At 45.7% G+C, this 25,865-nt stretch overlaps 2 protein-coding genes across 2 annotated transcripts in view; one reads left to right on the top strand and one right to left on the bottom strand.

Moving 5' to 3' along the window:
* Positions 1-5,004, top strand: part of DENND1A (DENN/MADD domain containing 1A) — a gene marked incomplete at its 5' end in the record, with an annotated part of 202,056 nt that extends 197,052 nt beyond the window's left edge. The window contains 2 exons of the mRNA XM_009892358.1: positions 2,532-2,787; positions 3,691-5,004. Of these exons, the coding sequence (XP_009890660.1) occupies positions 2,532-2,787; positions 3,691-5,004 (1,570 nt within the window). The remainder of the gene's footprint in view (positions 1-2,531; positions 2,788-3,690) is intronic.
* Positions 5,005-12,961: 7,957 nt separating this feature from the next.
* The window catches only part of CRB2 (crumbs family member 2), a 40,337-nt gene continuing 27,433 nt past the window's right edge, over positions 12,962-25,865 (bottom strand). The window contains exons 7-13 of the mRNA XM_009892280.1: positions 23,782-24,729; positions 22,391-22,947; positions 21,442-21,607; positions 19,723-20,590; positions 17,957-18,073; positions 17,363-17,489; positions 12,962-13,180 (exon numbers count right to left, since the gene is read on the bottom strand). Of these exons, the coding sequence (XP_009890582.1) occupies positions 12,962-13,180; positions 17,363-17,489; positions 17,957-18,073; positions 19,723-20,590; positions 21,442-21,607; positions 22,391-22,947; positions 23,782-24,729 (3,002 nt within the window). The remainder of the gene's footprint in view (positions 13,181-17,362; positions 17,490-17,956; positions 18,074-19,722; positions 20,591-21,441; positions 21,608-22,390; positions 22,948-23,781; positions 24,730-25,865) is intronic.

The raw sequence follows: 25,865 nt of genomic DNA, 5'->3' as shown, positions 1-25,865 counted from the left end.
AGGATGCTGTCTCTGGCTTCTCTGAAAACTTTTTCTTCTCTGCTCCTTTTGAATGGTCTATCCTTTATTCTTTCATTGTATTAATTCAGTCTTCAAACAATGGGGTTTGCGCTGGTCAGGGTGCCTGCTCCTTTACTTGGCATTTTGGAAACATTCCCACAGTCTTTGTACGGCGCTTGGTGAATGTTCAGCATTTCTCCTGCCTGTTTGTGTTGGTATTTAGTGGCATGCGAAAGCATACTCCTGCATGAAGCACTATGCAGCAATGCACAGCTTACGGTTTTACGTTGACTCGAGCTCTGTGGGGTGTAACCCTTCCACTTGCCCTTTGTTCCCGTGTGCTGCTTGTTCCTGTCCAAACCTTCTGCCACTCCTCCTCGTGCAGTGCTAACTGTGCTTTTGGGATTGTCCCGTGAGCCCTTATTTCAGTGCATTTATCAGCTTTTTCTAGTTTCACTTGTTTGATCCCAGCCTCTCTGTTCTGTCAGTGACTATGGGGAGTCGCCGTGCCGATGTCCTCCGAGGCTTTTGAGTACAATCTGACCTAAAATAAGACAAGAAACAGCAAACAGTTTGTTGGGTTTACTCACTGTGTTATTTGTATCCAACTTTTTAATTCGTAAATTGTTGTAAATTCCCAAACCTCCGTAACTTAGTCTTGCCTAGTTTTGAAACACAGTGCTGAGCAGCTTGGCCGTATCACGACTCCCAGACTGCGAGACGCGTGTGTGGAGGCAGCGGCTGCGGGATCCTGCCCCAAGCGCCCGTGCGAGGGCAGCGAGTGGTGCCCGTCGCTCCTGTTTGCATGGCCGAGCGTTTCTTTTTGAGATGGGAGTAACGCTGTCGGGGGGGGCACACTGATTCAGCTGTATGAAATACCTCTCACTGCCTATTTGAACATACCGATCCCGAAGGGCAGTCTTGAGCCAAGGCACGTCACCCAGAGGGTTTGTTCTTTCCTATCCTCACCTGCTTGAGGGTTTCTAGGGGGAGAAGTGGAGATAAATTGTGCAGAACCACACTCATTCTTTTAACAAATGCAGTTACGGGCCCGAGCAGAGCCTGTAGGGAGAGGTGCAGGCACTGAGCTGCTGCTTCAGAAACCTGCACGTTGCCCGATCCAGGCGGTTCGGGGTGCTGGGACGTGGGTGCCCCATCACCTCTGAGCACCCGGAGCCGCCGGCTGCGGCTGTGTGGGACCAGGCTGGAGAAGGAAGGTGCCGGTTGGATAGTGGAGTCCCCAGTTGCTAAAATTCATTGTGTGATGCGGGAGGCAGGTTCAGAGACTGGCAGGGAAGGGAAGGGACTGCAGGCAGACAGGCCCGGATGGACAGACAGACAGGTTCAGTAGCAAAGGGCCAGAAAGATGTTCCCACACTGCTGTGTGTGGGGCGGAGGAGGCCAGGCTGCTAAAATGGTTTGTTTGCAGAATATTCCTCAGGGGTTTTTTTGCAGTGTGATCTAATGCTTTGCAGGTGAGCAAATATGATGTGAGAGACTAAAGATACGACTGAGATTTGCAAGATCACCCTCTTCCTAAGGACATGTACCATCAGCTGTCTGTCTTGTACTTGCATTATCACATTCTTGTGTTGCTAGCTGAATGCCTGCTGTTTACGTGTTGATGAATGAAGTAAGATGGGCTGTTTATAAATTTGCATGATATAGATGTATTATAAAAAATACGGAAAAAGGAGGAAGGTTCTTCCATAGTATCTGTTTTTGCAGGTCTCACAAATATTTTCTTTTAATTGAAACCTTGTTTAAATGCCACAGTAAAACTGGCTGCCAGTCAAACGCCAATCACCACAGATACGTATGGCACTTCTTGTTATTAATTGGATGCGCATTATGCTGCTGTTCTCTGTACACAGAACCAATATGCAAATCCGCCGGTGTTCATTTTTTTGCTGAGGTATGTGCAAGAAAAGCATCCTGCTAACTCGGCCTCGGCTGTAAATGCAAAATAGGTGTCTCCATAATAGATTGTGTTGTTTCTTGATAAGATGACACCAATGTAATCATTGGAACTCTGCACAGTGTTCCCAATTATTGCAGGAAAACACTGAATTATGTTCTGTGCTGAGTTAGCTTGCAGCAAGGGAGCGTAAGTGCCTGCCAAACCCCGGGCACTTCGCGGGGCGCTTGCTCTGGCTTCCTCTGCGGGAGCCCTGAGCAGTGGCCTGCCCGAGGGGTCCGGGCGGTCGAAACGGAGAGCTGGCGTCCAGTTATTCCTGCGCCGAGAGTTCCCTCATCGGCCTCTCTGTGACTGCATGATCACAGCTTTCCTCTGAGGACATCCCACTTACGTCTTTTTTCTTTCTGAAACCCCTCGAGTGCCAAGTCACCTCTGTATGTCCTTCTGCCCTTGGTCACTGCTCACACACCGCCTGTTCACAAGGCACTGTAAGCTGTGTTTGCCACCCAAAAGTTTTGTGGAAAGCCATCCAGATTCTTAGTAAATACTTGTGGAAAAAAAAAAAAAAATAGGAAGACAATCATTTGCAACATGATTTTTGTTTCTCTCCTAGGCCGCAGCCGTACCGAGCCCTGAAAGAATCTGACAGTGCTGATGGGGAAGAGGCCATCAGTCCAGAAAAATCCAAAGAGCCTCTGCCTCCAGGCCCTCTCCTCTCCAGCAAGGCCACAGAAGTCAACCTCCTTGAGGACATTTTCCCTAACTTAGAAGTGGAAACGCAGCCTCAGCTTCTCAGCCAAGCTAAAAGCCTGGAAGACCTGCGGACTCCCAAAGAAGAGGGAGATCAGCGGTGCACATTTGATTACCAGGTTTGGACGGGGTTTCCCGTACGCTGGGGGGTTTGCCCAGAGCTAGCGCTGGCTGTCTTCCATTGTGCTCTGAGGAACATTTTCGTATTATTGGGTAGTCGCATCCATTTTCCAGCCATTTGTTCATGCCTTTCAAAGTTTGTTTCTGAATTAAGAAATTATTAGAATGGGACTCAGTTATAAGACAGTAACTTTTCCCACTAAAACTAGAGCCTTTACTTGTAAAGGAGAAAATATTTGCCCTGTTCCTCAGACTCTGTTTTGTCCATTGGCTATCACACGGAGTTATCTTTGAAGCAGACGCTCAGCAGTGAGAATGAATACCTACAAATTTTCAGGTCCCCTCCAAACTGCATGTTTTTTAAATGACCTTCTTTTAATCTGGTCGTTTTGGCCTGGGCATCACGTGAACAATCTAGACTGTAGAAGAGAGATTCTTTATGAAGAACTTCACTGAATATATGCAGCTTAAAGTGCCAAACTAAAGCAGACTCTGAGATCTTCATGTGGCATGAAAGAAAAGAATGTCATTTCTACCTTACCATAATATTTAATTTAGTGTTATATCCAGATATTTCATTTGACAGCTTTTCCCATACAGCAATTAAGGCTTCTCAATTTCTGTACCTTAGATAGAGGTACGTGCTCCTTACTTGGCTAACAACAGATGCCACAATGTCACAGCTGAACAACTCGTTAGAAGCAGAGCTGGAATTAAAACTGCAGAGTCCTGCTTCTGATTGCCCGTCTGTCCTTCCAGGTGCATGTGTTGTCCCTCTCCAGAGTTCCCAGTCTGTGGACAGATCCTCTTCCACCCATAGCTCAGCAGTCTGTCTTCACTTTATGCTCTGTCTTGTGAGGAGATCAGTGAAGTTAACGGGTTGTTTTTACACTTTCTTGCAGCGAATGGATCTTGGTGTGTCTGAGAGGAACAGGATTGTGCCAACCATGAAGCTGTCTCACCCTTACAACAAGCTTTGGAGCATGGGTCATGATGATATGGCTATTCCTACCAAGTATTCCCAAAGCTCGCCAGAAAGGCCCTTGAGTGCACTTGGTAACATGCCGCCAATCACCAGGAGGCCCCGGAGCAGAGACAGCATTCTGGGTCCTGCAGAAAAGGATGAATCAAATCCTGTCATTCAAGGGAACATCACCATTCCTAGGCCACAGGGAAGAAAGACTCCTGAACTGGGGATAGTGCCGCCACCACCAGCACCCAGGGCTTCCAAGCATCAGACTCCAGCTGGGGCAACGGAAATTCTCACCACCCACGCTACAGGACGTAGCCATGTGGTTTCAGATCTTATCCCAGAGCCCTTTGGAGTTGGTAGCGTGTCCTTAGACCCTGAAATCCAGCAGTCTGTAAATTACTCTTCTCATCCATCTCAGCTGTTGTCCAGTGCTACCAGCGCTGCTGAGATGCTCCAACCTGTCAAGGTGAAGACAGATAATACAGGTAATGAAAGTGACTACCTTCTAAATCTCCTGGATCCATTAAAAACAGCCAGCTGGCAAAGCAGTGGCGCACAGCAAGGGCCCCGTGGCCTGCAAAGCTCCGCCACTCCACCTTCTGCAGCTAGCTTCGTCTCGGTGGCAAGTGACTTTGTGCCTCCTCCAGCTGCACCCTTTGTCCAGCCACTTGGTTACCCTTCCCCAGCACCACCACCTTTTTTACAGCCGTCTCCTAATCCATTTACACAAACATTGCCAGGAGCCCTTTCAGTGTCTCTAGTTAGACCCCCAAGGGGCTCTTTCACCCCCTCTTTAGGTCACGCTTACAGCTCTAGCTTCATAACACCTAATTCTAGCTTCTACCCACCACAAAGACCTCAACCGCACATTTCAACACTATCCATGCCAAACTTGTTTAGCCAGGCTCCGCCAGCGAGCTCCTTACTGCTGCAGAGCCACAGCCCTTCGCCAACAGGCTCTCTACAGCCACCGTGTTTAAGTGGTCCTTCTAAAACCAGAACGTTACAGGTGAGCCAGTCCAGCTCAAAGGTAGATCCCAAACAAGCAGTAGCTCTCCTGTCTAATGAACCCGCTTTGATCCCTTCCAGGCCAGCTAAGGGCTTAGAGTCAGTGTTACTGTCCTCAAAATCTGAGGAGACAAAAGATCCATTTGAAGATTTGTTAAAAAAGACAAAGCAAGACGTGTCATCCACACCAGGTAAGGTTGAACAGCTCAGAAAGCGGTGGGAAACCTTTGAGTAACGCTCCCAATGGCCTTTTGATGTCCCTTTGGAATTGACAGAGGGTTTTTTGGGGGGTTTTTTTGAGCCAGCATAAAACCAAGCATTTCTTTTAAGGAAGGCTGAGCCAGGATAGCTGCAGGACCATCACCGTGCTGCAATTCACACACGAGTGCTTTTGCCCCGAGTTCAGAGTCCCCCCATTGTCCCGGTCCCTGCAACTGCTTCCTCACTCTTTGCCACTGAAACCCCCCGGGACTCTTGCACTGACCAAAGCACGAATTGTGGAAGGTTTGGGGTTTGGTTTGGGGTTTGGTTTGGTTTTCCACACATAGCTTTTCAGACAATACTACTGATGGAGAAGTTACGCCTCCCCTTGTATTCTCAGTCCTTAGCCCAGCCGGGAGCGTGGCACGGCACGTCGGACTCGTGTGTGCGTCCTGCTGTGCGAGCGGTGGTCAGTTTTTCTGGCATTCCCCATACAGCTGCCGCGTTCTGCTTCCACATGTGAAGCGCAGCAGACAAACCCAGGCTTGTGGGCTGCGCTGAATGAACCCATTAGGCTCTGTTTGTCCTGTCTCAAAATACAGATGTTCATTTAGGTTATACTATTGGATGAGCTTTTGTTGCAGATTTTTGATTTCCCTCCCCAGTACACTGACACTGAGAGGTAACGGGGACCCCTCTGGCGCAGAATTGTCATAATTCCTTCTTGCAACAAAACCACGGCACAGAGCAGTTGCTCAGGGTTTGGTCCTGCATCTCTGTTGGGAAACTGGAAACACCAGCAATTGATTTTCTTTTTGGGGCTTTTGTTTATTTGTTTGTTTTTGTTACATACATCAAAAAATAGAGGCCATAAAGAGTATCCTAGTTCTTATATATGTGTATGCTAATATTATATATGTATTATAGATGGCAGTATATGAATGGGATGTAACAATATCTTACTTGGTTATTAAAAAAAAAAAAAGAGAGAGAAAAAAATTGGGGTATAAAAGCTCCTGAGTTCAAGTTAGATGGCAGTGCGCTGACCAGACGGCCGGAGTGTGGAGAGCTGAGAGCTGCGGTGCTGGTCAGGCCGGCAGAGCCCAGGCCCGGGGCTGAGCGGGGCCGCAGCGCTGGGAGGCCGATGTCTGACGGCTGCTTCTCCCCGCCGGACTCACAACTGCCAACTGCCGCCTTTGAGCAACGGGGATTTCATTCTGGTCTGCTCGGCTCCTTCAGCCTGTCTGAAAAACCACAGTCTTCATCCCGCGGTTGATGAGAACCGTTTGCTGGTATAACAAGACATTGACTGGACCACGACGTGGACTGTGAGGTCATGGAGTACAAAAATGCAATGAAAAGGTTAAAGGGTACGTTCATTCTTATCTTCTAAGACACTTATCTGTGGCAACAGTATTCTCAAGAAATTTCATCTTAATCTTAGCATCCCTTATACAACCTGCTGTCTTTGCAGTGATCATTATTTTTGTTTTACTTAAGTGGTGCTTTTTGTTCTGTTTTGTATTTGGGCACAATCTGATGTAAGACATGTTACTCTAGAAGAGGTAATCACGTCACCATTAAGCCTTGGATAAAGGAAATCATTTTGGACACATGGGGAAATTCTTGTAAAGCTTTATCTGATTTCCAATGTATCTATTTTATTCATATAATCTTGGAAGTTTTCTTACTCCAGTGTATGAGAATGGCTGTCTATGAGTTTGAGTCTGTGCAATACAAAAGAAAAATACTCTTAATATCTGAAATGCCAACAGTTTGGGAAAGACCATAGTACTACATTAATATATTTCTGTGAAGTACTGTTACGCTGACAAGCCATTCAGTTGGATTTGTATTTTCTCTTTGTGTTGGAAGACAGATGGTTTTAGTATTGCATAGTAAAATATTTAAAGTCTAAGATAATAGCTCCATTTTATTTTATACAGTTCAGAATATGAACGTTATGTATCAATTCAGTCTGGAATTTCAGATCTCCTTTGCTCTGAGCTAATGATAAAACTTTCTCAATTATGGTGGATATGTACAGGCACCAGAAGGTTCTGCGTATGACGTGCCAGTTGAATTTCACATACTCTTTTTTAAAATTTGTAACGTCACACACAGTTTATGTACCGAGTGGCCTATGACACACGCCTGCCTCAACAGGAGAACACTCAGGTAAACGCTTATCACTGCGAATCATTTTCCATCTCTGATTATTTTACTCTGCCCATATTATGGAGTATTTTATGAAGTTGCTTTTTAGACAATCAGGCAGCCTTGGCTTCTTTTTTTTAAGTCAATTTTGAGGCACTGAAAAGTATTAACGCTTAACACAAATGGCATTAATCACCTTTCACTTTCTTTCGACTGGGGAAGGGGGAGGTTGGCCACACCGCTGCAGTCGTGGAGTGCCGGGCAGCTCCTGCAGCTTGTGACCGTCCTCACTTGTTGAACAGGACTTGCGAGCAGGAGATTGGTTGACGGTGCTTCTCGTAATAAGGGACTCAAGCTATCCCTAGGGCAGTATTTAGTTTTTCGTCTTATTTAAACTCAGGAATTCCTAACATGATTCATTCCTAATAGTGCCAGATGTAACCAAAGTGTGCTTGTCTGGGAGAGCAAGTGCAGATGTGGAACATTTCTTTTTCTGACGGAAGTATTTTTGATGTTTACTAATCAGAAGTGTTACTTTTTACTAATAAGAAGTGTTCCTTTTACTGCCTGTCTGATATTATTCATCCATGACTTTATGTTCATCTTTGTACATTTCCTTGTACTCACCCTACTTGTTTCCTTGTTTGATACTGCTTTGCTTATTTACAGATGCTTTCCTCCATTAGAAATAACTTCTATTTAAAAAACAAACGACTTTTAATTTTCTGCTGCATCTGATGCTGTACAGATGGTAAAACCCTTTTTAGATCTTATTCACTCATGAGGTTAGAAACATCTCGGACACTGGAATTGGAAGCTGTAGAGACACACAAGTATTTTGTTGCTGAAGACCTTTCTATTACCTTACATACACGTGTTAATTACCAGAGGTTTGTGATTTCTCTGTACGTACCAGGGATTTTTTTTCTAACCTGCAATGAATGGTCTGAGCTGCTCCAATATCCCCCCTACCCCCCTTTTTTAATGTGTGTGGAAAAAATCGAGCAGGAGATTGACATCTGCCCAGTTTTCTTTCTGGTTAGGGGGTGGTGAGGGTCTGTCAGGAACAAACGACTGCAGTATTCAGTGGGGAAATTAATATCCCTTTCACCAACCATAGGAAACCACTGAGTCGATGACACCCTGAAGAAAGAAGTGTGCAGTAACATTTCTTTTGTCAAATAGGAATGTTTCATGCACTGTCTTCAAAAGAGCATGTAAGCGAATGATAGCTCACCGCTTCCTAAACTCTCTCCATTTGCACTGTGGGATTTAGTCTACTCTACTGGTAATATTTTTTTTAATGTGTTTTGCTCCCTGTATACTTACCGTGCAAGCTTTAGGAGCAAAGTGATTTTTCCAAGAGCAGTAGATTAATTTGGTTAGTAGTGAACAAGCAGCCTGGTAGTTGCTGCTTCTTACAACACCCAGGGTTGTTTTTTATTTTACTTCGCTTCTAAGTGTTGGTTAACAGCTTCAGGTATTTAAAAAGTGAACCAGTGAACAAGAGCTGCTGCAGTCCCACCCTGTCCTTCGGCAGCAGCAGTGGGTTGTGGCGATGTCTGCGCCCGGTTTCTGACGGTGGGCACTGCCGGGTTCCACTGCAACTGAGCACAGGTCTGTGACAGTCCTCTACCTGTATTGTCAAGTGGCTCCGTGGAAAGGCATCAGAAAACAAACGTGAGCTTGTGATTCTTTTTGTAGCACTGCAAAATTAATTGCTTGACAAGAGTTACAGACTTCTGCTGGCAGCACGAAGCTGCGGCAAGTGCACAGGACTACAGCTGGAGCTCACTGCGCACTTTGAGTGACATCTACATTTCCTGTGGCGAGTTTGTTTAGGTTATTCCCAGAAACCTTGTGCATCTTCCCAGAAGGTTTGGGAACCATGTTCCTGGGGCCATAAACGGGAGTGTCTGCTGTCTTTTGTAAACCGTTATTCCCATTGTTCGTCTTGGCCCATTACACGCCAGCCTGTGTTTTCATGAGCTGGCCCTGGTGTCAGACTTACCCGGTTGTGTTCAGCGCAGCGGTTCCCGCAGTGCCCGAGTGACGGTTACGCCCTGGGACGGAGACGTCCTGCTGTACGTGGCAGCAGAGCGGATGCGCGCGGGCTGCGGAGCTGGCTTTGTTTCTGCAAGGTGCGCTAGTCTCTGGGTGTCAGCTTTTATTTCACTGCACATGGACAGCTCCAGTTCAGCAATCAGTGCAGCCGCTTGAATTGCATTCAAGTCGTTTATTTCCACATTCTAATCTCCTTTCCGGCTGCTGCTCCCGTTCAAGAGGCCGCTCGGACTAAGCTCTGTCCATGTGACCGCTCCTGCCAGGAAAGCGCTCCCAGCACGTCCGGCAGCTGACTGCCGTCTCCCGTTCCTCTGGAAGAGGATTTCTGCTGCTGCAGCAATCTGTCCTGACTCATGCCACAGGATCCAGCGTTGGGTACCTGTTAGACATTTCATGGCTCTAACCACAGTCTCGGTTTTGTGTCTTTGCTCATAAAATAAGGGATTAATAGTAAAATGTAGCAGCACAGGCTTCAGTACAGGTGAGCAGAAAATGCAGCAGGTTTTGACAGCCCCCGGCTATGTTTCTACAACAGATCTTTACTGGCTGCTGTGCAGAGCTGCTTCACTCCCTGCTCAGGGCTCTGGTGTGTGACAAAAATAATCACATATTTAATAAAATTTTAACTGTAAAAGACGCATTGAGGTTTGCAGCTGTGTAAACTGTGTCACAGACCAAAATCAGCCATCTAGACATCAAGTTACTCTTCAGGGAAAAAAAAAAGGAAATCACAAATTAAGGTAACCAGTTCTATTTTTAACCAAATTTTATTGTAAATTTCTTCTGAAGGACATTCTAATTTTTTACAAATTATAAAATTTACAATTACAAAAGAAATCAGGATCACGATCATTAACTACAGCAAATCCAGTTTTGTGAAAAAATATATTCAAAAATTAAATATCAAAAGAAAGTTAAGTTCATTATTGAAAAAAACCTCATAAATTATTTTGCAGAAATGCTCAAGACACTGACAAAGTATTTTAACTTTTTCTAGTACTGGCTTTGGGTGCTTGAAATAAAAACATCTGCTCTGCTAATCCTGTAAAGCGACTGAGCAGGAGTCTTCCTGCCGACTATGCGGGAACAGCAGGGGATGCAGACAGACTCACTGCTGGCGAGTTGCTGGGTTTAGAGATCTTTACTGTCGGGGGGGTTGTAGATTCTTCTTGTCTTTCAGGACATTTCAGTAGCTTAGTAATAGTCAGTTCTTACTATTCTGGTTTTCTTCTCAAAGTAACACAGGCTGGAGTAATAGTGGTTCATTTAGATCCTGTTGCTGCCTTCATTTTTGTACAATTTAAACACAAAAAAAATGGAGCGGTGACAACCTGGAGGTTAATCAGGTCTGAGGTTTCAGAAGCCCAAAGTATACTCTAAGCTTGCCATAGTTTTATTACAAGTCATCGTGGGCTGAAGGAAAACACCCCGACCTGCGCGTTTCGGTGAAGGCTGCCCAGCAGGGCTGCGCCAGGACACGGCCGCTCTGCCCCGGGCTCCTGGGCCACCGGGCTCCTGGGCCAGCCCGCGGATGCCGCCCAGGGGTCTGCCAGGCCTTTCACAGCAGGAGATGACAACCCCACCCTTAAGGCAGGGACAGACTCGGAGAGGGTGAGTTTTTGTTTCTCCAGAGACTGTAGCCAGCCCAGCGCGCGGCCTGCCCCTTCAGCCCTGCCCTCCCTGGAGAGCGCCGCCTGCCTCGCGCGTTTGTTGTTCGTTTGTTCTTCTGTCCTACAAGTGCTGCTGAGCAAAACTACACTCACCTTTTCCTACGGTGTGCAGTTTAACTAGTTCCACCGCAGCAAGGGGACTGGGCAGTGTACCTGTCTCTATTGTGAAAGTGTATTAGACCTCCCTAAATAGCATCTGGAAAATACACAGAGCAAATCATTCATATTAGAGGTAACAGCAGTGTTATTAGTAATAAATAAATACAAGCGCTAGCAAGCTCACCAAACTGAAGTTTCTTTATCAGTAGTACGTTCAACTCCTTTCCAAACCATAGCCAGGGTGGGGTCACCTCCTGCTCCTTCAACTCTTCCTCAGTATTAGAGGGAGAGTGATCTTACACACAAAATAGTAATTGTCTCATCTCCCAGCGGTTTGGTTTTTTCTATTTTCCAAAATTTTCATTCTTCATCTTATATTACAGTTGCATGTGTGCAGAAGACCTATTCTTAAGCAGACAGACTTGATCAGTAGTTTTGTACTCTTCCCTTTGCTTAGAATTACAGAAAAATTTACAGCTACAGTAAAAAAATATACATCCAAGAGCAAAACTGAGTAGCATTCTCTTCTGGTGGCGATTAGCTATGGTGGGCAGTGTCACACCCTGCTTATTAATAGTATTTGAGATTAAAAAGCAGATACTGTTTTCTAAAATATTTCTCATTGATAGTTGTAGTTATTATCCTGAAATGCTAACGATTTTAGACCTTATTTGGCCTGCTCTGCTGCATTTCTTTCCACAGGCTCTGCCACATTATGCTGGAGAAGAAATAGCACACTCAACAGCTAAAACAGTAACAAAGGAGAAGTAAAGCCACAAAATAAATATCCTTTTTAGGGCAATGTGGCAAATGAATGCTGTGTCTCACTACAACACAAACCCCGGGTTTGTGTTAAAGGTCATTATATTAGTTAACTAAATTCCACTTTTCTGTATTGACGAGCCCAAAGCTGTCTGTCCTGAGAGGTGCGGGGTCTTGAAATATCTCCTCTTCCCCTCCTCACACAAGCTAGTATCACTTGTACAAACATTAAATCTCGTCCTAAGGTCCGTTGTGTGGTCACGCTGCTTCGTGCCAAGGTCTGCCCTGGAGCCAGCCGGCGCTGCGTGGGTGGCAGACGCTGCAGCTAGGAACAGATGGGGAAGATGCACCCAGCCGGCTAACGGCTAACTGGGGCAAAGACTGGTCGAAGAAAGTGATCAGTTTTTCTACATATAAACATCCTCCTTTCAAGAAAGTTAACGCTGTTACTGACAACTCAGTCTCAGGAAGGCACTTAAAATACTCCTACGGTTTAGTCTAGTTCTTAGCGAAACATTTAGTAGAAGCATCTAATTTAGGAGAGAGGTATGGATTTTCTGGCAATGTAATGCTAACTCTGGCGTAGTTACGGAAGGACAGCAGCAACTCTAGGAAACATCTCCCATCAGTCAGTCTCCTGTCTTAGCTGTGCAGAGGAGGCACAGGCACAGGTTTCTGAAACCACCACATTATTCACATTGTTTCTTAATACAGGGTTTAATTCCCATTCGTTAGACCTGCATTACTTACTTGCGTGGTGCCGTTGATGTTGCCTGCATGGTCGTGACAGTTCCTGGGGTGTGAGCGCCTGCAGGGCCGCGGGAGAGGCAGAAGCGGTAAGGCTGAGCCGTGCACAGATGGCCCGGCCCTCTCTTGCTGGTGACACACAGCATTGCGTTGTTAGCGGCTCTCTGTCCCCTCTCGCTGCTGCCGCAGCCCCTGCTTGCTCCCTCTCCACCGATGGCCCCTCCAGAACTTTTTTCCCCTCCCAGACTTTACTGCTCTTGCTGGCAGACCAATTTTATACAAATCTTTTATGGGATGAGCTGCAATAAGCAAGCTCATAATTCAAGCAGTTGAATCTTCTTGCCAAGTAACAGCAGGCAGTTGCCTGTAGCCTATGAAGTAGCTTAAAGCAGTACAGACCTGTCCTACAAAATCACATCTCAAAACAGAGATGCTGCAGCAGTTCTGTGATTGTTAAAGGTTGACACGGCACCTGTTGAGTGACCTCAGTTCTTATATCAGCCGCTCAGTCGGTGGCATCTTGATTACATTCCACATTTCCACTCGAGCCCCATCTTTTTCTTGACGGCTTGGGCTGTATGTTCCCTGAGTTGCTCTCCTCCTCTTCATGACAATCGCTGTGACAACAACAACTGCAAGGAGAAGGGCCGCCCCTGCAGTCCCGACTGCTCCCACAACGGAGGAGTTGCTAAGATGCGCCCACACTGGCTGCTGCGGTAGAACAGGGTGTTACTCAGAGCTTCCCCCGGACAGCGCTGCGTTTCACATCCCTCATCCCAGGCCCCAGCACCTCTCTCTAAGCCGCACTGTGCTGCCAGCAGCGCTAGACAGGAGCTTCTGCCTTTTGCTGTTTAAGTACCACAGTCCCCTCCACATCACACAAGAGTCCAGGGAACACAGAAGCAGTCTGGTGCCCCTTTTCCTGCCCACCTCTTCCCTCCCGCCCCATGCACGGTCTAAGTTCAGCATTTGGCAACAGGTCCTGCCAGCAGTTCCAGCCCTGGCCCCAAACCCACAAAGTTCTGACTGCACCCTTCCTGTGCGGTACCCGTGGGAATGTCTAACAGAGATCACTTCATAAAGCATTGATTTGTACCATCGTTTCAGTAACTCCTGACCATTCCCTGTGACGCTGTGGCTGTCACAGGGCAGGAGGTCACAGCTGCTGTTGCTGTTGGAGACTGCTTGTGGAAAACCTCATACACCTGAGCTGAAAAAGCTTTGCGTGCATTTCAGTAGCTGACAAAAACAGAACAGTACATACAAACGAATCATAAATACCCTCTATACAATGCTCCTTAAAAGCATATATAGATCTTAATCTGTAAATTAGTGCCTTATTTAACCCTGCCTTTTAAAGCAGATTTGACTATGTCATTGCTGCCTATGGTGGAATGGAGCCAAAGCAACTTCAAAGCAGGTGCACCTCAACAGCTCCTGCCGAGTCACCCTGTGGGGCAGTCCATGGGGCAGCAAAGAAGGGAGTAAAGAGGCTCACTTTGAGCCAGTGGTGCACAATTGACTCAATTAACTGAAACCAGCTGGAACAGCTATTGCATGTACTTCTAAGTCCATGTCTTCATTACTGTGCCTTAAGGAAACTGAGATAGGGTGGATCTGCTGTGCAAGTGCTGGAAAGAGATCAAGGTCAAAGCAGACCTTGCGGGTGCATCGCTTTGTCATGGTGGTGCCTATATTACCCGCTCTTCAGGTGGCACCTTTAGGACACTGTCCATCTCCAACCGAGCTCCTGCCACTTCTTGCTGACTCGGACTGTAGGTTCCCTCTGATTGACGCCTCTTCCTTGCAGTGAGAATCATGAATATGAGACCAATACTGAGGAGCAGTAAAGAGCCACAGGCTACAGGGACAGCTACTTCAATTAGTGGGGAGGGGAAGAGAGCACCTGGAGTCCCTTTCTGTAAAAGAAATTAATGGAGAAACAATGAAACTCCAGTGGTTATAATAACTTAAGTTGAAGAATCCAAAATGGTCAGATTAGAGAGAATTTTTTTTTTTAAAGAAAAAAAAGCAGAAGATCTGTACCTGAACGGAAAAGGACAAGCAAGGAACAAGTACAGGGCTTGAGGGCACCTGCACAGAGAATGCTCATGTTCATTCTTTAATCTCTCAGCAAAACATACTCAAACCTATTTTTAAAAATGGAGTATTTTTAATACAAAGACAGTAACACATTCTGAATTTTTCTTTCTGATTCAAAACTAGTGACACTCATCAAAGACACTCTGTAACTGGCAGCTTTGGCGAAGCTGATCTCAACAGGGCAGAGTTATAAACAGAGATTTACTGATGGAACAGTTAATACCATTACAATAATTCATGCAGGGCACATGGACAGAATTACCACAAGAAGAAAAGAGAGGATTTACTGAGCTGGGCAGCTGACCGGCACAGAGACAGCAAAACCAAATGCAGACAATTTATGGGACCAATCCTGGGGCTATAAAATTGCTACAAAGCAAGCTGTCCCTGGCACCCCACTTGCTAATGCAGATAATGCACAGCTGGCTGTTAGAACAGCCGTAGTGAAGAGTCTGAGCAACACGTCAGACATTGTTAGATGAGGTGAAACTGTCCAAAAAATATCACACTCCTCTCTGCTTATGGTTTTTCACAGCAGGACAGCTCCTAAAGATTTAAATACATTCCCCATCCATGTTGGAAATATCTAAAGGGGCCTCCTTACCAATGTCAGACTAAAATACATAGGTGTCACTAGGAAAGATCTAAACGATGTTGAAAAAAACAACCAAAACTATAGAGTTAATGCGAATTTTCAGTAACCCTAAAAAATTTCCCTGAGCAGAGAAATGATACTAAAAAAAAGTTCAATGATGCCTCTGACGGCAAGGTAGAGAATTTATTTAGCTATTAAACTATTCATTACAACAAGATTATATGCAGACTTGTGTTCCAGTGCTTCCTTGAAGATCCTGGGACAGGGAGGCGTAGTAAGTTTCAGGCTTAACAGTTAACAAATCGCAAAGCCAGAAGAAAGACTGGGATACAAAACTAAGAACTGACATACCTTGCAGGAACTTTATGAAATCCTAGGGCAAAAGATTTTAAATTATTTAAATAGCGAATGGCGAGTACTAGATCCATTGAATTCATAACTCAAAACTTTTAAATTACAAAAGCACATACTTTAATGTCCACTCCGTATAAAAATGGTATGGAGCAGACTTGAAGACAACTTGCAGCAGGAAGGGGAGGATGTTAAAAAGGTCAGTACATGGATGGGAGATGGAGACGATATAAGGCCCAAGTACTGAAGAGAGAAATGTAGATAAATGAGTATTCTTCAGATTCTGATGGAATTAAGAATGGTATGGAACACAACAACAAAGAATTTCTTTAATTGTGGAATTTTTGTCATTAAAGAAAGCTCTAAAATTACAATAAGAAATAAAAATAAGAAATATTTCTTATTGCCAACAATAGTATCTGTCACCTTACAGATGAAAAGGAAAGAATTCAAGCTTGATTATTTACAGCTTTTGGATGCTGTACAGCCTACGCCAATGCCACAAAGCAACACAGCACAGAAGGAATATTCCCAGAGTACCTGGAAGTCCTTCTGCCATTTTCAAATGACTGAAGTTCAAGTTGATTCTCTGAGCCTGCCAAAACTCAAGCGATGTGTAGGGGTTAGTTCTAGCTTTGCACAGCATGCAGATTAGCCACACAGTACCGACACTATGGGAGTTTTAGCAGTCCACCCTTCTGCATGCTCTGTACGTGCTGCGGTTGATGGGAGAAAGTGCAAGAGAGTGCAGCCAACAGCCCTTCGCTTCTGCAGCCATCGTTAATAGCAAACACAGCCAACAGCCTGCCCCCCCCGCCCAGGCACTGGCCTTGTGAGAGCGAAAAGACAGACAGTTCTGCAAAAAGTAATGGGGATGATGAAAATGAATACAAGGAATCTACCAGAAGTGGCCCGGGACAGCGGAGACAGAGATGCCTGAAGGAGTCGATGCATGCAAACTGGAAATGTCGGGAGTGACCTCATGGCACATGCAGTACAGAACCCTTAGTAACAGCAACAGCAGCAAACCCCACCTCGGCACACAGCCTTTTCCATGCAGTACGGGTTAGTACATTCCCAGGTTACCAGAGAAGCTGCCTGTCCATGCAATAGCTTCACAGAGAAAAAGCAAGTGTATGATTTAACAGCTTTCACACAGGAAGGAGTTCAGCCTCAAACAGCAATGCTTTGCGTACGCAGAAAAGGAAAAGCAGCGCCGAGACTGCCCATCCACCAGGCCCATCGGGTCAGAAGCAGACACAGCAGATAAAGGATGCTACTTTTTTACTTGTACTTCAATCACTTTTAGCCTGACTTCATCTGACTTGCCTTCTTACATCCATTTCTACTCAGATCTTTGGAGAGGGAAGGTGCTTTGTAACTCTCAAGCAAGGTAAAATGCCAGCTGAAATTCCATTCTCCAGGAAACTGTGGGAGATATAAGCAACATCTCCTTTCTACAGGTCCAACTGCAGTAGTTTGATCACTGTCCAGGGAGTCATAAAATCTAAAGAAAGTTGCAGAGGCGGCCCTGAAAACCATATGGCAGCCCATGCAGATACTGAAAACTATTTCCTGCAGTTGCTTACAGGCTGGAGCCTAACATGCAACAGCACTGCAAAGGAAAAATAATGTCCCACTTCAGGTTTCTCTGGTACTAGCTGGTTTGCGAACTGTGCTTACCAGCGTGCTTCAGCCAGGACACGTGCAGGGACTATGCAACACACAGGCAGTCTCACTAACACCCCGGTACCCACAGACTCTGCTGCGCCTACTTCTGCTCCTCACCACACACAGGTTGGAAGAATAGACAGGAGCTTCCGCGAGCAAAGAGAAGTGCTTACGTTAATGTCACAGCGCTCTCCCGTGTAGCTGGCACTGCACAAACACTCGTATTTGTTCTCAGAGTCTTGACACGTACCTCCGTTCTGGCAAGGGTTTGGATCACACTCGTTTATATTAATTTGACAACTGGAAAGGAAAAGCGTATTAGAATTAAATGAAATTTCTCACGTGTTCTTGTGCCATAGAGCACAAGATCATACAGTCTACAAAAGCCTCATTTATTTGAAAAGTTCCTGTTGCATCTTTTTCAGGTGCTTTCTCCAGGGTCCAACAACATGAAAGGTTTACCCATTCATACCAATGCTTCTTTTGTCATTTCTGTATGACTGAAGCCAGTCTGGGTCTCTAGCACAGTTAATGAATTCTCATGAGGCACAAGATCTACTTGGAAGCAGTTCACGCTGCAAAAATTGGTATTGTCAGCAGGATCATATCAAGCCTGCCTCGTCTAAAAATAACAGCTAGTTTACAGTTTTGGAGTAGTTGTTTGAATGGCAAAAGGATATATAAGAGGATGAAGCATTTGAACCTGCTCAGCTACCCCAGTGATGTAGCAGTAGCTCCTTTGCAGGCATCAGAAAAACAGCACTTACTTCCTTCCAGTGAAACCTGGCTTGCAAGTGCAGTTGGCTCCCCAGCTCTCGCTGATGCACATGCCACCATTCAGACAGGTGAAGTTCTTACCACACTGCTCAGGTGGGAACGGCCATCTGGGAAAAGCAAGAGACGGCCTTTAAAGCAATCAGGTTTTGGGGAAGGTAAAAGCGTGCTCAGACTCAGTGGAGACCGGGCTGGCGAGGTCATAAGCAGAGTCATTGGTATTTCTAGGAAGGAGTGTGACAGAAATGGAGAAGGGAATAGTCTCAGAAATCATCCATAATATCAGTGTTACTTTGAGCATGTCCAGAGAATATGCAGGAGCTGTATCAGTATTACAACTTTTCCCACATAGTTGCCTATTCCTCCTGATGAAGATATAAACAGACATTGACATTTTGGAATACCAAACTGCAGCACAGCTACGCGGCAAAAGGGATAATGCAAGTACGAGGTAAGTGGCAACACCAGAATGAAGTAAGAACAACAGGAAATTTGACCTGGGTAGATTAGATAACTGAAGCTCAGCCACAGAAGTATTTATCTCAATGTTCAATTTGAACAGGCACAAGTAGATGGAAGTCTAAGGAAAGTGTTGAAGCCCGCTTTCTTTGCTGATATGAAACATACCTTTGTGACTAAAATCTGCTGGATTTTTTCCAAACACTATAAATATAGACCTTATAAAAAAAAACCCAAAAAACAAACCAGCCCTCCTCCTAATTCCATACGGATTTCCCATCAGATTTTATGTGAGCTCCATGGAGGGATCATGAAATGTGCACTGCTAAGCAGTACAGGCAGTAAGGTGACGGGTAAAGAAACTTTTTTCTCCCAGTACACATTTGATAAGGAGCAGGATACTCAAATTGACATTTTTTAACCAATACACAGAAACAACGCCCTTGGTTGACCAATGCCACAAAATACAACCAAGCCCTTGGTTGAAGGAATGCTGTTAATCAGTCTAGGAGTGCATATGTACTTTTATCTAATATTACAGGAAAATATTTGTCAGGATAAGGCTTGTTTCTGCAGAGGTAGCAGCAATGGGCACCTTCATTAGCCACGGCAGCGTCCTGCTCACAGGCAAGCTCAGGACCACTTGGAAGTTGGCTGTGTACCACTAGTAGCAAAAATAACTGTTGTTAAGAACTCCTGCTACAGGTAACCTCTACAAACCCAGCGCCAAAAGTTTATCACGAATAGCATTCTCAGCAGAGATTAGGTTGTTCCTCTTCTGCACTCTGCCCAGGAACCCATCCTCATTGGGACCATTTCTGTCACTCCAGGACATTCAGTGCAGCTGACACTTTAGCGTACACGCTGCTCCATCCTCCGGGGGCTGGGAGGCTCCTTTCATTTCATAGGCAGGCCAGCAAGGGGCGGGGGGGTTGTTTGTTTTGTTTTGTTTTAAATCGATACAGGAATATGCCAGAGGGGAGTCGAATCCTGGAGAAGATGGATTTCTTAGGGAATGCAAGAGGGACATGACAACAGGCTACAGTGCTTGCACTTTAAACAGCTCTGAAACATAGCATGGAGATAACCCACATAAAAAGGAAGGATCATCCTGTATGAGGCTGAGCACCTTTCAGGGAGGATTTGGACCCGGACAGCACCTTCCAATTCACAGCAGAATTTAGGTGCTTTACCTACCAGATACTTGCAATGAAAATTTTTCCCACAGTGTCCCAAAGGAAAAGGCCAATTTATTTGGGGGTTCCTCTGACCCCTGCATCAAACCAACCAAGGTACTTACTCGCAGCGAGGTCCCGAATACTGAGGAGGGCACTTGCAGGAGTAGCCATAAACCCCATCTATGCAGGTAGCTCCATTTAGGCACTGGTGCCGCACGCAGTCATCAACGTTGATGTCACACTTCTTCCCAATGAATCCCCGAAAGCATTCACACTGAAAATCTGCTACCGCATCGACACAGTCCCCGTGAACACACGGGCTTGACTGGCAGTCATCAAGGTTAGACTCACACAGCAGCCCCCCCCAGCCAGCGCTGCAGGCACAGCTGAAGGAATTGAACAAGTCCTCGCAGGTGCCGGCATTGAGGCAAGGGCTAGAAGCGCAAACATCAGCCCCAGTGCAGCCCAGCTGGATGGCCTTTCTGCTGGACTGCTGGAACTGTTCTGGCTGGGGGTATGAGAGATGGGCAGTGAACGGCAGGTAGATTCCCCCTATCTTCACTTGTCCTAAGCAGCCAGTGAAATTTTCAGCTAGAACAATCAGTGCGTTGTTCTTTAGGAAGTCCAAGTTCCCAGCGTTTCCCTGCAGAGTCATATTAACAGATCCATCCAAACGAACCAGCCATCTGGAAGAAAGCGCAGATGGCTCTTCCATAGACACAGAGATGGTGTGCCAAGCACCGTCCGTGACAGGCTTCTGACTCAGGAACCTGACACCTTCGATGCTATTCCCACTCCTGATGTCAATAAGCAGGGAGGAGTTCTTAATGGCTATCTGGAGGGAATCCACTTCTTCCACAGCCCGAAGCAAAACAGCATCTTCATCCCTGGTTCTGAAATCCACATGGAGGCTGCTCAGAGTTCTAGTCACTGAAGTATTGGTGGTAAATTCAACGGCAGCATAACTATTAAATGTTGCATTAGCCAGACCTATAAATAAAAGGGTAGAGCGTAAGAGATTTGAAAGATGGTTGGTGTCATGTTTGAGACAGACCAATGGCAAACTCCTGGCAGGTTCTCTCCCTTAAGAATCATGTAAGCTTAGTGTGAGTAGGATTACAGGCCTAGCTGCTGGCGTCCCTAAAGCTCTTCCTGTTTACAATTGCACCTCTAATAATAATATCCAGCTCTTGTGCAGCAAGTTTTACTCATCAATCTCACAGCACCGCACAAAATTACAACTGTTCCCCTTTTACTGCTAGAAAAACTAGAACATAAGTCAGGAAAGTAATACATCCAAAGCTGCTGAGGCGGCCAGCGGCAGAGCTGGAAAACCCCCAATATCCTGAGTTCCAGGACACTTTCTAGCCACTAGACAACACTCCCTCCACATCAGGGCATCGTTAGCTAACTAGTTTTCTTCATTCTCCATGGTTCTGTCTTAGGAGAAAACTGAAGACATTTGCAATACTTAATTGGGTCCTACTTGGTGAAATAACCTGCAACTTTAGAAATGGCCAAACATTACAGACAGCAGGGCGGTCCTTGCACTGTAGTGATAATAAGGTATGCAGTCACTCCACAAAAGTGGATAGGTTCCTCCCTGTTCGAGTCAAAGTGACAGAAGAAAACATCTTTGAGTACCATCTTTGCTCTATCACAACCTGGCGGTAATCCACAAAATGCATGCTGCCTGCAAAGAGTGGGTACCTGGGCATCATTCCGCTTTGGTTTTGCGGCATGTGTTTGTATTTCTTGCAAGAGTACAAACTAGGAATACTGATTATAGCCAGTGAACGTTAGGGATTTTACCAACACGTAAGTGGGAGAACAGTACTTACACACATATCCTGCAAGAACATCTATACAGGTGGTAGCTTCAGGACACGGGTCACTTTCGCACCAGACTCTCTCTTCACAAAATTTCCCAGTGAAATTTGCGGGACAGCTGCAATGGAAATCATTCCAAGTGACAATGCATCTGCCACCATTCTGACATGGTTCAGACTGAAAAACAAAACAGTGGAATTTAGAAGCAGTGTAATTCATCTTTGGATCTAAAAGAATTTGGTAGAAGGAAATGTGACAACAAAGATTAGTACGAGCAGAGCTTGAATCAAGAAAGAGGGGTAATTAAAGTAGTGACTCAACAGCAGCGAAGGAAGCACAAGGGTCTCTGTACGAGAAATTCCCGAGACCCTGCCTCTCCGTGGGTGCACTGCTGATCAACAGAAACTCCCTAGGCAGAGCTCCATCAATTTGGAAAAGAACAAAGCACAAAAGCAAAGGTGAGAAACTTTGAAAGGTGAAAAGCTGCAATGCTCCTGAAAATCTCACAAAATTCTGTCACTAGAAGGGCACACCTAATACCAGAGGCGTGACAATACTTTATAGCACCATGAGCAAGAAGGGCAAAATTAAGGCATAAGGCCTCCCCATCTTCACGTATGGCATTAAGGAGAGACACAGCTTGTGATCTAAGGGCACCATGGAGACAGTTCCTTGAACTGTTGTTGCTGAAGTGATGGTAATGTGCGTGTGTGTGTGGGCAGCACAAGAGCAGGACTGTCTAAGTTCTACTAACTACAAAAACTACAAGGGAGCTAGGGAAAACTTGGTACTTAAATTGTACATAGTATATTGAGCGAAGCAGGAGCATATGGGACCATATGTCCTTCAATACTTCAAAAAAACTTCTCATCTTCCTGATAGCAGCAACAGTCAAACTGTTCTGTAATCACAGAAGTATAGTAACTGCACAGATGTAGAGACAAACAAGAGACATCATACCTTGCAGGTGTTATCAGAGATGCAACCATTCACAAGATTACTATTCTGAGTCCTATTGAGTTCCTGTGGCAGACTGTAGTTCTCAACCTGAAAAAACTGTATTTGGTGGCTGTTCAGTTGGATGTCTTGCAAACAGCCTTTAAAATAGCCTCCCCACATATCAGTGCTGTCTGGGTTAGGATGTCCACCAATAAACACCTCATAACCAGCTAAAAGAGGTCTTGGTACAAGCTGTCCTAGCTCCACATACGTGTCTGATTGGTGAGCAGCAACAATTCCTCCTTGGAAAGACAGAGCTACCAAATGTCTTCTCCCATCAACTAAATTTTCTGGAAACGTCACAGTATCTGTAGATACCATCTCTACCTTCAGCTTGCCGTTCTTCAAGTATACGGTGAGGCAGGGGTCAGTTTCATTGCTGATTTGCAATAGCAAACCATTAGGTTTCCGACTACGAATGAAAAAGGAGATGTTGAAGTTTGCATCAAGACTATCAGAAAGGATGAAAGAGGCAAAGCTGGTGGAATTCTCTAGGCCAAATGTTGCTGCTGGGTGCTCTGGAAGAGAAAAAAAAAACACGTACAGCTCAATGACAAGAGGAATGCAGCTGGCACAGGGATAATCTAATTTGCAACTCCTTATGAATGGGGCAAGATCTTTCTTCCCAACATTTTCAACATGCATCAGCATAATTATGCTTTCTCCCCACATAGCTTTGTGAAATTAAGAAGTAGGTGAATGTGTCCTTGCTTTTCTCTGGAGGGTCATGAATTCCAGCACCCAAGTAGCAGAAAAAGGAAATGCAGGTCTAGCGGAGTCCCTGCCACCTAGTAGAATTACTCAAGGACTTACAAGCTACAAAGTTGCTTTTAAAAGTCATAAATTTGGTAACAGCAGAACAACTTTGTACTTGCCATGTTTAGGGCTCAGGAGTGAAACAAAAAACTGGAACAATATTAGTATCAGCCTTGCAGAAACAAAGAAATGCAAACAGATACGGTTTTAACTCAAAATTGACAAAGAGGTTCCTTTACCACTTTGTGTTCTATCTGTAAGGCGATACATTCCTATTCATCCTCAACTCAGAAGCTCAAGATCAACTTTTCACAGTAAAACAAATTCTGCATTCACACAGAGCTGATACAAAGACGAAGTGAAAGCTTCTGGCTCAACAAGGAATAACATCTGCACCACAAAACTGACAATCGTTCCTGCTGGAGCAAGTGACAGAAAAGCGATCAATTAGAATTTTATTTACTGAGGGTTTTGCTTTCGTTTTCTCACTGGTCAAGTATAACATACTGCTTCTACAGTTAGCATCGATGCTTATCTAGTATCTTTGAAGCACCAACTGAAAAGGAGCTGGCAGGTGTAAATCATGTGGCACTTACCATATGAGCAAGCTGGGCCTCCGTAAGGCCTAGAACAGTCACACCTGAAGGTTGCCCAAAGGTCCACACACAGCCCGCCATGAAAGCAGGGCTGGGAGAGGCACCACTCTGTCCGGTCACAGCCCCGCTTCACTGGGGAGGACTCACCCACGGGTAGATCCACCGGGAGCACAGCTTCAGCATCTACCTGAAAGTCTTCCAGGCAGCCAATAAAACCTTGCTGGCTCTGTGTGTTGTTGGCCATTGGATCCTCAGCACCTCCAACATACATGTTCAGGAAGGCGTGTGGGATCAAAGCAGTGCCACGTGGGACGGGAGCGCTCTGCAGGCAGACACCTGCGTCACAAGAGTCGTGCCAGAGCTTTAGCTGCACAGTGCTGTGCAGAACTACTTCAACTTTATGCCACTGGCCATCATCAACTCTAAGGCCCTCCAGCAGCAGCAGGTACCCAACATCCTCCCTCTTCAGTCCTGCATGCAGAACGCCATCAAAGAGCTCCAGGAACAAGTATTCAGCTTCATGACCTCGGTAAAAAAGGATGGCGCTGGGCAAGGTGGTTCGGAACCGGAGGGACACGCTGGCAAGCTGATCTCCTGCTACATCCCTCCTGCTCTGATTGTTCACGGGCAGCTCAATGAGGAGATACCCTCTGGAAGCAAAGGAAAACGTTGTTGGTGTTGAGCATGTGGCATCATAGAAACCAGGCTGGCACTGGCACAGGTGGCCGTGGCTCTCAGCTTGGTAGGTTGGGATGCACAAGGCCTCATTTTGGCAGTCGTGTGTCTGGCACCCAGTGAGCTTGACAGAGCAGTTCTTCCCTCCCCATACAATGCCATCCTGGCTAGGGGCACAGTGGCAGGTATAGTCAGCAATGCCATCCTCACAGACAGCTCCGTTCTTGCAGGGACCCTCCTCACACTCATTGATGTTAACGGCACATGCCACACCTGCGAAAGAGATTTAGAAATGGGATCTCACTGCAGGGGATTGTGACTCCCTTCCCCAGAGCGAGTCTGCCAGGCACAGACCGCCCTCCCCAGCACTGCCGCTCTCTAAGCCGTTGTCTTCAGGAAACCACCAAAAGACGAAGAGCTGCCAGCAAGAAGCCTTGCGCTCACTACAGAGTGGCCTTACCACTGACAGCAAGAAAACCATACTGCTGGGCTGGCCTCCCAGATGCTGCGAAGAAGGTGCTATGTACAGAGCTTTGGCCAGCCAGCCTACATCATCCAGCAGACCACGGTCCTCTCCCAGACAATCTCAAACACCACATGTAATCCACATACAGAGGATCTTAAAAGGACAAAACAGCACAGACGAGGATTTTATGCTTCTTTCATAATATATTTGGTACAATGAAACCCAAATTAAGTCTATCAATCTGTCTGAAGCATGGTTCAGGCACCATTGTTGCAGACAGCATTAAAACGGGAAGTTATTGGAAAGCCTCAGCTAAGGAAATTCGAATTCCCAGATGACCCTCCAGTTGTAAAACACTCACAAAACTCAATTCGTTACCAAACAACAAACAAAACATGCTCCACAGGCATGTTGGCGTGCTCGCACTAAGCTGATTTCAGCTCTGTCCAGTCCTGTAGAAGTGAACCGGGTAAAAAGTACTGCATTGCAGTTCGTGTGTCTCCTCGAGCCACATGTATCCCAACAGGGCTCAAGTGAATTACAAGACATTACACTCAAATCTGGTTAATGAAAATCTGCTGTCATTTTCCTGAGCATCTCCAGACTGACAGAAGAGCCCTTCTGAACCAGTTCACTTTATCTAGCCCATAACACTGGTTTTCACTAATCTTCAGAGACAGTCACACAGATAAACCAAGCATGGATTATCCCAAACTAATAGCATTACACGCCGAATCTAGCTAGCAAGCACAATGAGGACAGCAGACAGAAAAAGAAGGAATTCACACACAAAGGAGGGGAATCAAAACACAAAAGACATTTGTAAAGAAAAGCCACTAGACAGAATGTGCACGTCAAAGAGATTAGGGAGTTGCCTGAGGGAAAGACGAGAGATTAGTTTTGCCCCTAAATGAACACGAGTGAAGAATGGATCCGTGGAGAA

This window comes from Charadrius vociferus, unplaced genomic scaffold, assembly GCF_000708025.1.
Source record: "Charadrius vociferus isolate BGI_N301 unplaced genomic scaffold, ASM70802v2 scaffold549, whole genome shotgun sequence".
NCBI classification, from domain to species: domain Eukaryota; kingdom Metazoa; phylum Chordata; class Aves; order Charadriiformes; family Charadriidae; genus Charadrius; species Charadrius vociferus.
This window is presented reverse-complemented; position numbering and strand designations above follow the sequence as displayed.